The sequence below is a fragment of the Pipistrellus hanaki genome (assembly GCF_964339955.1).
Source record: "Pipistrellus hanaki genome assembly, chromosome: 5".
In the NCBI taxonomy this organism is placed as follows: Eukaryota; Metazoa; Chordata; class Mammalia; order Chiroptera; family Vespertilionidae; genus Pipistrellus; species Pipistrellus hanaki.
The window spans coordinates 25,965,320-25,978,878 of record NC_140507.1 but is presented as its reverse complement, the minus strand read 5'-3'; the positions used below and the strand labels follow the sequence as shown (position 1 = coordinate 25,978,878).

General features: G+C 32.6%; 1 protein-coding gene across 5 annotated transcripts in view; it reads left to right on the top strand.

Annotated features, from left to right (window-relative positions):
- Positions 1-13,559, top strand: part of LOC311623135 (ankyrin repeat and KH domain-containing protein 1) — a gene marked incomplete at its 3' end in the record, with an annotated part of 113,716 nt that overhangs the window by 70,343 nt on the left and 29,814 nt on the right. For all 5 annotated transcript variants that reach the window (XM_084884921.1, XM_084884924.1, XM_084884925.1 and 2 more), the window contains one exon: positions 8,751-9,509. In XM_084884921.1, coding sequence (XP_084741047.1) covers positions 8,751-9,509 — 759 coding nt within the window. The remainder of the gene's footprint in view (positions 1-8,750; positions 9,510-13,559) is intronic.

Below are 13,559 nucleotides of genomic sequence, written 5' to 3'. Positions count from 1 at the left end.
GTAAGGCATTTAAAAACTACATTTAAAAAAATGTATAAGCATATTTCATTCAGTATGTAATAATCAAGTCCTAGATTTTTTAAATCAAAATGAGGTGTATTCGTATGTACTAGTCTCTTTAATACTGTGATTTAAGAAAAGTTTGTAGGGGGTGTCAATCAGGGGAAAAGGAGACATATGTAATAATTTAAACAATAAATAAAAAAATTAAAGGAAAGTTGGTTAGGAGTAATTGTTACAGCAACAAGCAGAAGCTTCTTTCAAATTATGCCAGTTTTAGTAATTTAGAGTATTGAGGGCCTTCACCAAGGATTACTTCATTTCTAAACTATTAATTTTAGAGATAAAATGTCTGTAGTGTCTCTGACTTATGGTAATTCTAACAGCTTTCCATTGGACACATAGCTATTTAAACTTTTAAGAAAATGAAGGCTGACATTTTTAATCTTAACAAATAAAAAGCAAAGTAAGCCAAAACTGGTTTGGCTCAGTGGATAGAGCATCAGCCTGCAGACTGAAAGGTCTGGGGTTCGATTCCGGTCAAGGGCATTTACCTTGGTTGCGGGCACATCCCCGGCAGGGGGTGTGTAAGAGGCAGCTGATCGATGATTCTCTCTCATCGATGTTTCTAACTCTCTATCCCTCTCTCTTCCTCTCTGTAAAAAAAAAAAAAAAAAAAATCAATAAAATATATTTTTTAAAAAAGCAAAGTAAGCATGTACTTATTAAGGAATCTGGCATCATAACTAGTTGACAGCCTTTAGTAAAATATTAAATGCCTCTATTTTTGTTGTTTCTTGTTTGGCTAAACCCTATATAGAACTGTACTAACTTTGGCTAGGGAAATTCAGAACTACATAAGAAATCTTTTAAAAATATATTTTATTAACACAAACCACAAAATAACCAAGAAATAAGCTAGGAAGGACGTGAAGTATGCATGGAGAGCAAGTAAAACATTTTAAATTTAGATTTAATGTGTAAGTAACCTAAAATGTTCAGGTAGTGATTTTTTAAGTTGATACTCAAGTGAGTAATCATATTTTTTCTTACTGAGATACCTTGCTTGTACGGAGTATTTATCTTCATTTTGATGTTTTACTACTTATTAAATGATATAAAAATAAATTAAGCTTTTAAGGAATCCTTTATTTTTCTAAATTATTAGGGAAGAAAAAAGTTAATATTTTTATCTAGACACTTGGGCACTTGCTATTGCCAGCTGCCATGTCACATTGCCAGCCAAATATATATATTTATGCAGGATCGAACTGTGATCATGCATGTATTACAATGTAATGTTAGGATAAATCATGTGCATCATAGAATGTTATATCACTATGAATTAGGAAAAATCAGTTGATATCAGAGTGCACACTGAATCAATGGGGTAAAAAAAAAAACCTATCTTAAATTATTAAATATATATTATTATATTTTTCTCCTTAAGGTGGCTTTTCTCTTTAATACTTCTCATTTATATTTCTAGAGAAGTTCCTTTGAATGATGAAACTGTTGTTTGATGCTTTTGTTTCTCCTAACATCTGTGTTGCATATGTGATTAGGGATAAAGAAAGGGTTCTTATTCTCTAAGACTCTTCATTTTCCTCTTCTAGCAATCATCTTTACAAGCTCTTATAACTTTTTATTTCTGTCTGTTTTAAATAAATCTTTTTTATTATTCATACCTGCATCCTTTAAAATATATTCATGCCCTAAATCTTACCCAGGTGTTATATACTACTCATATATTCTTTTTGTTCATGACCCATTTGCACCATTTGTCTAGGCTCCATTCATCTTGACCCATATCTCCTGATATAGGCAACTTACCTCACTTATTTATTGTTGATTTTCAAGGATTTACAATTCTAGGCGGCATCTGAGAGACCTAAGAATCACTCTGTAAATAAAATGTGAAACTAGGTGAGAATGATATGCTCAGTTTTCCAACATTATTTAACTATATTATGTATAGTTGTGAATATTCAGATGGGAAAGGATATACAAGTGATATCAACCCTATGTCTTTCAAAATTAATTTTTAAATTTGTTCATTGAAGCCATTTGTCGCATCTAATTTATTTGTTTTAACTGGTTCTCCAGAGATTCTAAACGAGAGGACTGGACTATCCTGTGCAGGTTAACAGTTTAGAATTTAAATCTGTTACAAAGCACTTAAATGATATCGGTTTAAAACAAAACCTATATCTTTTTTGTGCACCTCAAGCCCTCTAGAGGAGTAGTTTATTTGCTCTGAACTCCTACAGCACTTTATTGGATCTTCCATCTGGCTATGGTCATTCCTACTCCTGCCCCCTCCTCCTCTTTTGGAACTCAAGTATAGAAGGTTGGGTTAATCATATTCAAATCCTGGTGCTTTGACATTGTGGCTCCTGGCTTACTCCCTTTATCCCTCTTTCAATCCCTTACTTGCCCTGTGGAAGTTTTTTTTTGTGTTGTTTTTTTTTTTTTTGTATGTGAGGGGAGTGTAAATTTTGTTGATGTGTAAATTCTTTTGTTCTTACACATTCTCATAATATGTTTACTACTTAATGGGTATTTTAAATTTACTGAATGGTATTGTGCTGAATTCCATTTTGTTTTTTACTTTTTTCATTAATACTGTTTTAAGATCTATTTATGTGTCTACCTCTATTGTTTCTGCCTGCAGCACAGTGCTTCACCTGTATATCCTCCATTTTTTACCTGTCCTTTCTCCCAGTGATGGGGACCCAGTTGCTTCTCACTTCTCGCAGACAATGCTGTGATGAAAATCCTTATTTACTCCCCTTCTAGGTCTTTGTGAGAATTTCTTTGGGATAAATATAGGAGTAGAATTGTCTGTCATAGGAATGCATACTGTTTATCTGAGAGTATTACAAATTTGCTCTCTATAATGGCTAGAGCAGTTTACACTCCTACCAGTAATGCCTGAGGATACCTATATTATACCCCCCATTCCAGGTCTGCCAATCCTTGGATTTATCTCTATATTTGGACTCATATACTTTTATCTCCTCTTTTAGACTGTAAGCTCCTCAAAGGGCAGGGTTTATGTTGTTTATCTTTGTATAGTCCACTATGCCTTGCTTATTCTATTTGTTCCAATATTTGTTGAGTAAACTAATAAATACCAGGCTAACAATATATATCATTCTGAACGCAAAAGAAAATTATTAAACATTTTTAAGAAGGAAGATGTGATTAAAGAATGATGTTTTTAAAAAATTAACCAAGAAGTAGTATTCTAGAATGGTGAGGAAATGTTGAAAAAAGCAATATAAATGTAAAGTAAGAATTCAGTTAACATACTGCTTTAATATTCCAGAGTTGTTTATTGGAATAGGTACCTGAAAAGTTTTTGTATCAAATCATTAAAATTGTCGAATTCCCTGGCTGGTGTGGCTCAGGATAGAGCATCGGCTTTTGTATCAAAGCGTCGCGGGTTTGATTCCCAGTCAAGGGCATGTACCTGGATTGCAGTTCATTCCGGCCCAGTCAGGGTGCTCAATAGGTAACCAGTGGATGTGTCTCTCTTACATCAATGTTTCTCTCTCTCTCTCTTTCTCTCTCCCTCCCCTACTTTCACTCTCTGAAAGTCAGTGGAAAAAATATCCTCAGGTGAGGATTTTTTTTTTCAGTGTATAGAAAAATATATGTATAGTGAATGAAATTGAGTGTTCTTATGCAATTCTTACTACTGATACTCTCTAGTTTAGTAGATTTCTATTATGTAATCATGTTTACATGGATTACATATACCCACATTTAATAATGCCTTTTAACTTATAACTGCTTAGAAGGCAGAAGGTTGAATTAATCTCTTAGCATGTAACACAGATGCTCTGAATTTGAACACTCTTGGTTAACCTTACTATATTAAAGATATAATAAAAATATATGGGAAATTTTGAGACAGATATTTAGACATAAAGAAAAAATTACCAATTCCAGGCCAATGGCTTTCGTTTTTTACTATGACCACAATAAGAACATTGAAGCATAGGGCACAATGTCCATCTATTTATCCAAACACAAATTCCATTAGGTAATATATATACTCTACTACATTTCATGTACTGTGTTATTTTCTATACTACTTCATCAACTTTTTTTCTATTTCAATTTAAAACCCAGTTGGGAATGCTGTTTAAAAATCATTCTAGGCCTCTTCGGCTTGGCTCAGTGGATAGTATGTCAGCCTGAGGACTGAAGAGTTGTGGGTTCAATTCTGGTCAAGGTCACATGCCCAGGTTGAGGGCTGATACCCCAGAGGGGGTGTGCAGGAGTCACTTGATAAATGGTTCTCTGTCATCATTGATGTTTCTATCTCTCTCCCTCTCCCTTCCTCTCTGAAATCAATAAAAATATTTTTTTAAATAAATCATTCTAGCCCTAGCCTATTTTGCTCCATGGATAGAATGTCATCCTGCAGACTGAAGAGTTCTGGGTTTGATTCCAGTCAAGGGCACATGCCCAGGTTGTAGGTGGGGCGGGGTGCAGAAAGCAGCCACTCAATGATCCGCTCTCATCATTGATGTTTATATATCTCCCTCTCCCATCCTTTCTGAAATCAATAGAGATGTTTTTAATGATTCTAAAAAATAATTCTAGTAAGGTGCTATGTAGAGATATATGAAAGCAAAGGGGTCACAGAACAAAGTTTATATCTGATTAGACAAATCCAAGTAAGAAATATGAAACCAAATCTATTGATAGGTATGTCATGCATTTTGTCCTTAGCCATTATTTTTCTATTACACAGTATACTAATTATTTTAGACACAAAAATGGTTGGTAGAATTAACTCATTTCAGTAATAAACTAAATATTTGGAATGTACATGTCCACCTCATTCCCTCACTGTCCATTAAAAAAAAAAAGTAAAGGTCTTGTTCAAAGCTAACTCTATATTATGGTTTCCTGTTACAAAGTTTTTCTATTGGAAAGCAAATAAAAAAGATGAGATGGTGATTTTCCTAAATTCCTAGAAAGTACTTTATAATGTCATCCAGTGTTACCAATGAATAGATTTATTTATTTATTTATTTATGACAGTGGGAGATGTTGGAAGGAGATGGAACTCTTATTTTCTTGCATCTTATATACTACTTACTACCTTCCTGCTAGCTGGAAATTGTTGCTAAAAGAACACTTGTCACGTTCTTTTCCCCAAAATTGAAGGTGTTGCTTCAGTTTCTGGGAATGATTAATTTATATTATTTCTTTTTCACCAACCTGGTTTACTTTTGATCTTACAGCTTGTGTTAGTGCTTTGATATATGTATCTAGGCTCTTTGGAGAAGAACTGCTTTTTGTTCATTACTTTCACCATCCTTTGTTTTTGCTACTACATATACTAGTATTCTGGGCTTATAGTTTCTATATTTAGTTAAGTTACTTTTACTAAGCTTGTCTTTTAAACTTCTTGCATCTTATTTATTAACAAGAAAGGGCCATTTCTACTGTTATTATCCTCAAAATTCTAGTCTTACTTTGGATCATGTTATTATTTGATAGATTTTTAATTTTTGAACATTATATAAGTTCATATAATTACCAGTCTGGTTAGTGTTGAACTCTTACATGGGTTTCCTTAATCTTATATACAAAGTATATATCAACTATATAAGTGTGTTTTGAAATTAATAAGTGTTTAAAGAAGCTTTTAGGCCCTGACCAGTTTGGCTCAGTGGATAGAGCGTCAGCCTATGGACTGAAGAGTCCCAGGTTCAATTCCGGTCAAGGGCATGTACCTTGGTTGCGGGCATATCCCCGGTATGTGCAGGAGGCAGCTAATGGATGTTTCTAAGTCTCTATCCTTCTCCCTTCCTCTCTGTAAAAAATAAATAAATAAATAAATAAATAATAAAATATATATTTTTAAAAATAAAATAAAGGAGTTTTCAGTCTTTGCAGAATTTTAAAATTTAGTATGCTAAAGTCATTGAATTTATCACACAACTGAATTTTTTTTTGTTTTTGTTTTGTTATTTGTTCTGGTTATCCTTCCTTTTCTTATCTTTTGATTGTCATTAGGTACTTTGAACAAATATACCAAACCATGAATTACTAGTATATAAACTTATGAAAATATTTATAAAATTATCTCACAAATCTAAAGGCTATTCCTTTGAAAGAATAAAGTATTTCTCCACCAGTTTGTTCAGATAAAAATGTAAAATTGAATATAGACGATACATTTTTCTAAGTTTGCATTTAAAGAATAAGTCTCTTAAAGTGATGGCAGTGATTTTGGAACTATGGTCTTCTGACCTTGCTAAAGACAGTTTCTTATGGAAAAACTGTTAAACTTTTTCAGTAATAAAACATGTTGCAGATATTATAGCTACCTGCAGTTTTAACATCTCCCATTTTAGCAAAGAAGCAGTTGAATCTCTGATTTTATTTTTCAGTGATTTTGTCACCTCTTGCAATTCAGTGTATTTTAACATCTAATGGGTGACTTTTTTCCTTTGGACTGAGAATCATTCTTAATGCATTGGATAATCTGTTTTTTAAATTCTTAAGTGTGTTTATGTTATTCATATATGTTGACTATAAACCCAAAAGAGTGGACAACTAATTTTTTTTTCTGAGTTCTTTTTTTAATCCTCACCTAAGGACATTTTCCCTACTGATTTCTAGAGAGAGAGTAGAAGGGAGGGAGGAGAGAGAGAGAGACAGACAGAGAGAGAGAGAGTGAGAAACATTGATATATGAGAGAAACACATTGATTGGTTGCCTCTGGAACTCATCAGGACCAAGGTAGAGATAAAACCCACAACTTAGGTATGTGTCCTTGACAAGGAATGGAATCCAAGGCCAACATTCTAACCACTTAGCAACACTGGCCAGGGCAACATTATGGTATTTAAAATTAAACAGCAATGAAGCTGTTAAAAAAGAACTAGGTAGCCTTGGCCAGTGGTTAGAGCATTGGCCTGCAGACCAAAAGGTCTCGGGGTCAATTCCCAGTCAAGGGCACATACCTTGGATGTGGGTTCGATTCCTGGCCTGGTTGGGTTGTAGGCGGAAGGCAACCAATACATAAATGTTTCTCTCTTTCTCTGTCTCTCCCTTCTCTTCCTCCCTCCCTCCCTTCCACCTTCTCTAAAAATCAACGGAAAAATATCCTAGGGGGAGCATTAACACACACACACACACAACACACACACACACACACATAAATAAATAAATAAATAAATAAATAAATAAATAAATGCTATAAAGTTCACTCACTTTAAATGTAAAATGCAATGAGTTTTAATAAATTTCCAGAGTTGTACAACCATCACCACCATCTATTTTAGAATATTTATTTTATTTGACAATTGAAGGGGAAAGAGGTCAGTGCGTCTGACTAAAGAGTCAGATATTTCATGTTTTTAAAATTTTTGTGGTGACACCCTCGTTGAAAATCACTGACTTGGTATGATATTTTCAAAGTTCATCCATGTTGTAGAATATATCATTAGTTTGTTCCTTTTTATTACTGAACTAGAGGCCCCTTGCACAGATTTCATGCACCGGTGAGGTCCCTTGGCCTGGCCTGTGGGGATTGGGCTAAACCAGCTCTTCGACCTCCCCCAAGGGGTCCCAGATTTCAAGAGGGCACAGACCAGGCTGAGGAATCCCACCGGTGCACAATCAGGGCTGGGGAGGGACTGCAAGAGGGCTCTCTAGGGCATATCCGGACAGTCTCGCCCAGTCCCAATCATCTGGACCCCAGGAGCAAGCTAACCTGCCAGTCAAACCATCTGCCCCCTAGTGGTCAGTGTACATCATAGTGATTGTTTGAATTGTCGAAGGGACAATTAGCATATTAGGCTTTTATATATGTAGATAGTCCCAGTTCTTCCTAAATAAAAGGATTAAGCCTTGAATTAAAGCAGTAATTATTATGTGTCCTCCACTCTATGTCCAAATGTTAGGACTATTAATATTGATAATTATTTTGTCATGAGGAAAAAACTTAATTTAAATGTATTTCAAAATCTTAAAATAATATACATTTACTTTATTTTTAAATATATTGTCAATATGAGTACTCTTATATGGAAAATATTATTTTTCTCCTAGGTAACATCGTTTTCCTCTGATAGATGCTTACATTAAAAGTTTATTTAAACTCAGAAAAAATGCTTTTTTTAATATTAGTGTTCATGTACAAAAGTATTAAAGATGATGGAAAATTTTAGAAGTATATATCTTGAAAAAACTAATTTCATGTTACATTTTGATATATTAAGAGAAGCATTTTGGCAATTTGAAAAACACTTTACTTTCATCTACAAGTTATTGTTTCTTGTAGTAATCTTTGCTTGCACAGTTAATATTGTGCAAAGAACAATTGAACAGTTAAGCTAATATTAATGGTATCTTAACACTATTTTGATAATGCTTTAGATTTGATATTCTTTAAGAAGTCTAGTCAAATAAGCAGAATTTTAAGATTCTTTTCCTCTTTGATTTTATTTTCATCCTGACCTGTCTTAATCCAAAATCCTCCTGTTTTAAAGATCAAACTTTTTATTAAAAATTTCATTTTTTCAATTGACAACATCCTAGTTTGTGCTGTTAAATAGATGAGTATAGCCTTTACCTACCACTCTGTGAATCTTTAAACATTCATTCTACAGCATTAGTTATAAGGGTTTGGGAGGGAGGTCCATGTGTGTGGGAGGGGGAGCTGATTTTTTTTTTTTTTAGCATGGCACTTTTTCAAACATTTTTCATGTGCTTAGGTACATCCAAGCAGAAGTCCAGTTCCCTGCAGGTAGCAGATCAGGACGTACTGCCACCTTTTCACCCATACCAACCTTTGGAGTGCATAGTAGAGGAGACTGAAGGCAAGCTGAATGAACTGGGACAAAGAATTAGCGCTATTGAAAAAGCACAGCTTAAGTCATTGGAGTTAATTCAAGGTGAACCTCTGAACAAAGATAAGATAGAAGAACTTAAAAAGAACAGAGAAGAGCAAGTCCAGAAGAAGAAGAAAATACTGAAAGAGCTGCAGAAAGTGGAAAGGCAGTTGCAGATGAAAACACAGCAACAATTTACCAAAGAATACTTGGAAACCAAAGGTCAGAAAGACGCAGTATCTCTGCACCAGCAGTGCTCTCATAGAGGAGTCTTCCCAGAAGGGGAAGGAGATGGTAGTCTTCTAGAGGATCACTTTTCAGAGTTACCTCAGGTTGACACAATCTTATTTAAAGATAATGATGTTGATGATGAGCAACAGTCTCCACCATCTGCAGAACAAATTGATTTTGTCCCAGTCCAGCCTTTATCATCTCCACAGTCTAACTTTTCCAGTGACTTAGGTTCTAATGGGACAAATTCTCTTGAACTTCACAAAGTATCAGGTAATCATCAGATTATAGGACAGCCTCAGATTGCTATTACTGGACATGATCAGGGGCTGTTAGTTCAAGAACCAGATGGACTAATGGTTGCAACTCCAGCCCAGACGCTTACCGACACTCTTGATGACCTGATAGCAGGTGGGTTAAGAAATATATCTGTAATAATTTTTCTTTAATCTGTGTGCTCAACCTCTTTACACAACCCTCCAAAAACACCAACTTTGTACTTTTATGTTTTAGAATGATCTTTGTAAAATTATTTCTTGAGGTGTTTTGGAAGTGAATTTAAGTTCTAACACACAAAAGTGTGTTTGCCCCTCTTTTTGTTACTTACAAAGGCAAATAATAAAACTGCCATGATCCTTTACTTTAGACCTTTGGTGTCAAAACCACCCTGTGTTGTATCTTAGTTAGGAGATATCAGAATAGAATTCCTTTGTAGACTTTAGAGATATTCACAAAAAATTATACATTAAATTTTTCTGCTAGTGATTTTTATGTTTGGAAATCAGAATTCTAAATCACATTGTTTTTTCTTTATAATTTTATTAAATCAATTTAAATATAATTAAAAGGGATGTTCAGAGAAAACTATAAATATTCCATGTTGATACAGTATTTGTGGTTAGAATATTTAAAGTTAGAAATTATTGTTAACTTGATGATGATTTGGAGATTGGGATTTTTATAATAACTGTCTTGATGAAAGCACACAGACAGACATAATACACACACATACACTAAAAAATAAAAAAGGACCTGGTAACCTTAAAGTATGTTTCTTTCCCCTTTTTTTGTGGAAAATTACAACTAGATATGAAATGAGGTGCACAAGTTTACTTTCCCTTTCATTGTCCTTGCAGCAGTGGGAAAACAGTGCAATTAATCATTTACCTTCCTAAAGATGGCTGGTGAATGTATCACCTCCATGAAAGCCCAGTTCAGAAATGCAGCCAGAATGGCTGTTGACAGTGGATGAAGACCAAGAACTAAGATGTAGCTGGAGTGATATTCAAAGGCAGGCCAGTCCTCTGTCTCGATTGCAAAATATTTTTCCTTAACTGTTGTCTGTTTCCTCTTGTCCTATTCTCCTTTCCCTCCTCCCATCCCAATTATGCTATCCCAGTTTTTTTTCTTCTGTGAGTCTGTAGTCTTCCTAAACTTTACTGAATCTTTAAAAATGTGGAATAAGATTACTTAAATCAGGAATTGGGGGGTGGGGAGGGTGGGGAATGGATGACTTTCAGTGGTTATAGAATTGTAATATAGCCTCTGAGGCTCCTCTAATATGGAATATAGGTACTACTGAGGAGGAATATCTTAGTTTTTGTAAAGGAAATAAAATGATGGGAAATGTTCTGAGGAGTTAGATTCTTTAAGTTTTTATATCTTCAGCCCACAGCCACTTAACTCAAATTAACTTTGTGTGGTTAGCATTGAGAGTTGTTATAAATAAACTCAGAGTTTATCTGTAGCTCTTATTTCTAATCTGGGTAAAGGTATATATTGGAGTGTGAAGTATGATTATGAATAATAATAAAACTGGTGATCCTGGAATAACATTTTTAAGGTTCTGTAAATAGCATTGTAATTTTTCTAATTAAATACTCAATTTGCAGCTATGAAACCCACATTACTGATCGATCTAGTATTATTGTAACTTAGGACCTGTTTGGTTGTTGTTTTTAAAGACTGTAGAAACAGCTCTAAAAGTAAACTTGTAGATTTGAACTTTATGGAAATAAATGGGTGGTCAGATGGTTTTGTCGGGGAGGTTAAATTTTATTTCATCAAAGTATTTGTTAAATTGAAGTGGTCTTTTACAAAGTTAACATAAAACTTCAAAAAGCTGATTTAGAAAACATTTTTAATGATATGTAATGTTAATACAATAGAAACTAACAAAATTTTATTTCTTTTAGATATTAATATCTAGTGATAGTTGGTCTACCATATTGTGTAATATTCTTTTATTAATAAACCTTAACTTGTAAATCAGCCAATAAATACAAAAAATTATGTTCGTGTTCAGATAAAAATTTCCATTAAGTCCAAGTTTCTCTTAATTTTTTTTAATTGAAGGTTAGAGAAGTTAGACAAGGATGAATGGTGAATACCTAATTCTACAATTGTATGATCCATTGAAATTGGTAGGATTATATGTGAGACCAAAGATGTGATTAATTTTACCTAAATTAAATCTAGTTCTCAACTTTGTATTTAATAAAGGAGAGAATACTAAACATCTTACAATTATTCATTTATAATAGCAATAAATTTACTCTTTAAATATAGGAGTATTTTTTCTTTATTGCTGTTTTATTCTCAAATTTATCATGATGATACATAATTTATTAATGTTGCAACTAATTAGCTGACTAACTTAGCCTTTTCGGACACAGTCTTATTTGTGTCATACTGTGTATAGTTCCAGACAAAATGTATGTACATTCTTGTTTGGGAGTATGGTTCTTCAAGTCCTTTTCTTCGGAAAATATTGGACTTTGACAGTTTAGCATAACAACAAGCGATTCTCATGTCCAGCTTTCAGTTTTACATGATTCAAATGTCTAGAACCAAGGTATTGCTTTGACCATTGAGCAATTTTAGAAACATTAGTAAAAATCTCATTATGAATATATAAGAAACATTGGCTAAAAATTAACTAATATCTGTTCAATTTATTGAGGCCTTACCATGCACTAAGCTCTGTGCTAAATGCTTATGTACATTATTTTGTGAGCTATTTATAATAATCCTATAAAATAGGTACTTTTCCCACCTGTTTTTCTTTTAATAACCTGAGGCTTGTGGAAATTAAGTTGCTAGTAAATAACAAGAGTCAGTGCAGGTTTAAGAACCACAGACGTAATATGCTTGCTCTGATTCAACTTGAACTTCTAAATTTATCTTAAAGATATTATTTTCTCAAAACTTCTAAATTCTATTAAATAACATTTTCTTATTTTGTATTAAGATTTGATGTGCATATAAGGTCTAATGTATTTTTGTGACTTTAGCACATTGTTACTGCTTTTGGCATATTAATAGGCTCTTTGTAACATTTCAATTCAAAAGTATTTTGCTTTAAACAATACAGTGGTAGTCAATGTGGCTTAAGAATAAGTAATTAGGAAACTCTTATTTTTAGGGCACTTTCAATAAAATGCCTTTAAATAATAATTTTTTCATAGATGTTAATATTTTATTTATAGATTTTTATTTATTTATATGAAACTAATAGTTATTTTTAAATAAAACAATTTATAGTGATTTAATTTATTAAAACCTTACAACAAGGCTTATGTACACCTAGTATCTGAGGTGTTTATATAGCAAAGTTTATTATTATCATCTTCTATATTGCCTACAAAACTGTCTTAAATTTTATAAAGAATTAGGTAGAATATTACCCTTAGTTCTTTTATCACCTTTTTGGGATAGTGCATAAATTTAATTTGAATTATATAGTGACATTTGTGATAGTAATTATAGTCATTTTGAGAGACATTTTGTTCAGAGGTAGGAAACAGTTTAAGATTTATGAATCTTACCTTGGTGTAAATTTATCTTAATAAAACCTTTATTTCACATGTACCTTTAAATTTTTGCTTCTTTCTAGTATTATCTTTATAACTTTTGTATGTAATTAATCCTATTAAAGTTACTTCTATGAAATATTGCTGATTGTCATTATTGCAAGGTAGAAAAATGTTTGTAGAATAATGTTGTAGAAAATGTACAGTAGTTGATGTGACAACACATTTTTTGTCATATAGTTTTTAAATGCAAAAAAGTATTTTTTAAAGTCAACTCTGTAAAGAAGTCTTTTTTTTTTTAATAACATCACATTCTGGCACAGCACTCTATAGTCAAATGTTTAAAAATTTTTAAATGTTTGTTTTTCATATAACAAGAGATAACATGAATAAGTAAAATTAATAATGATTAAAAAGTAATTCTTTAATAAGATGTATGTTAATAATTATGAGACCACTGTAAAAATTTTATTATAAAGGCACTATGTATCATCTTTAGAATCTTGTTTACTAGAACCATTTTCTACGTATGTCAACTATTTTGAGGAGGGATAATAAATTAATATCTGCTTTTATTTCATTAAATGATAAAAATTTTAAAACTTTTCTTCATTTGCATGTTCTTATAGGTGAAATAAATATATATAAT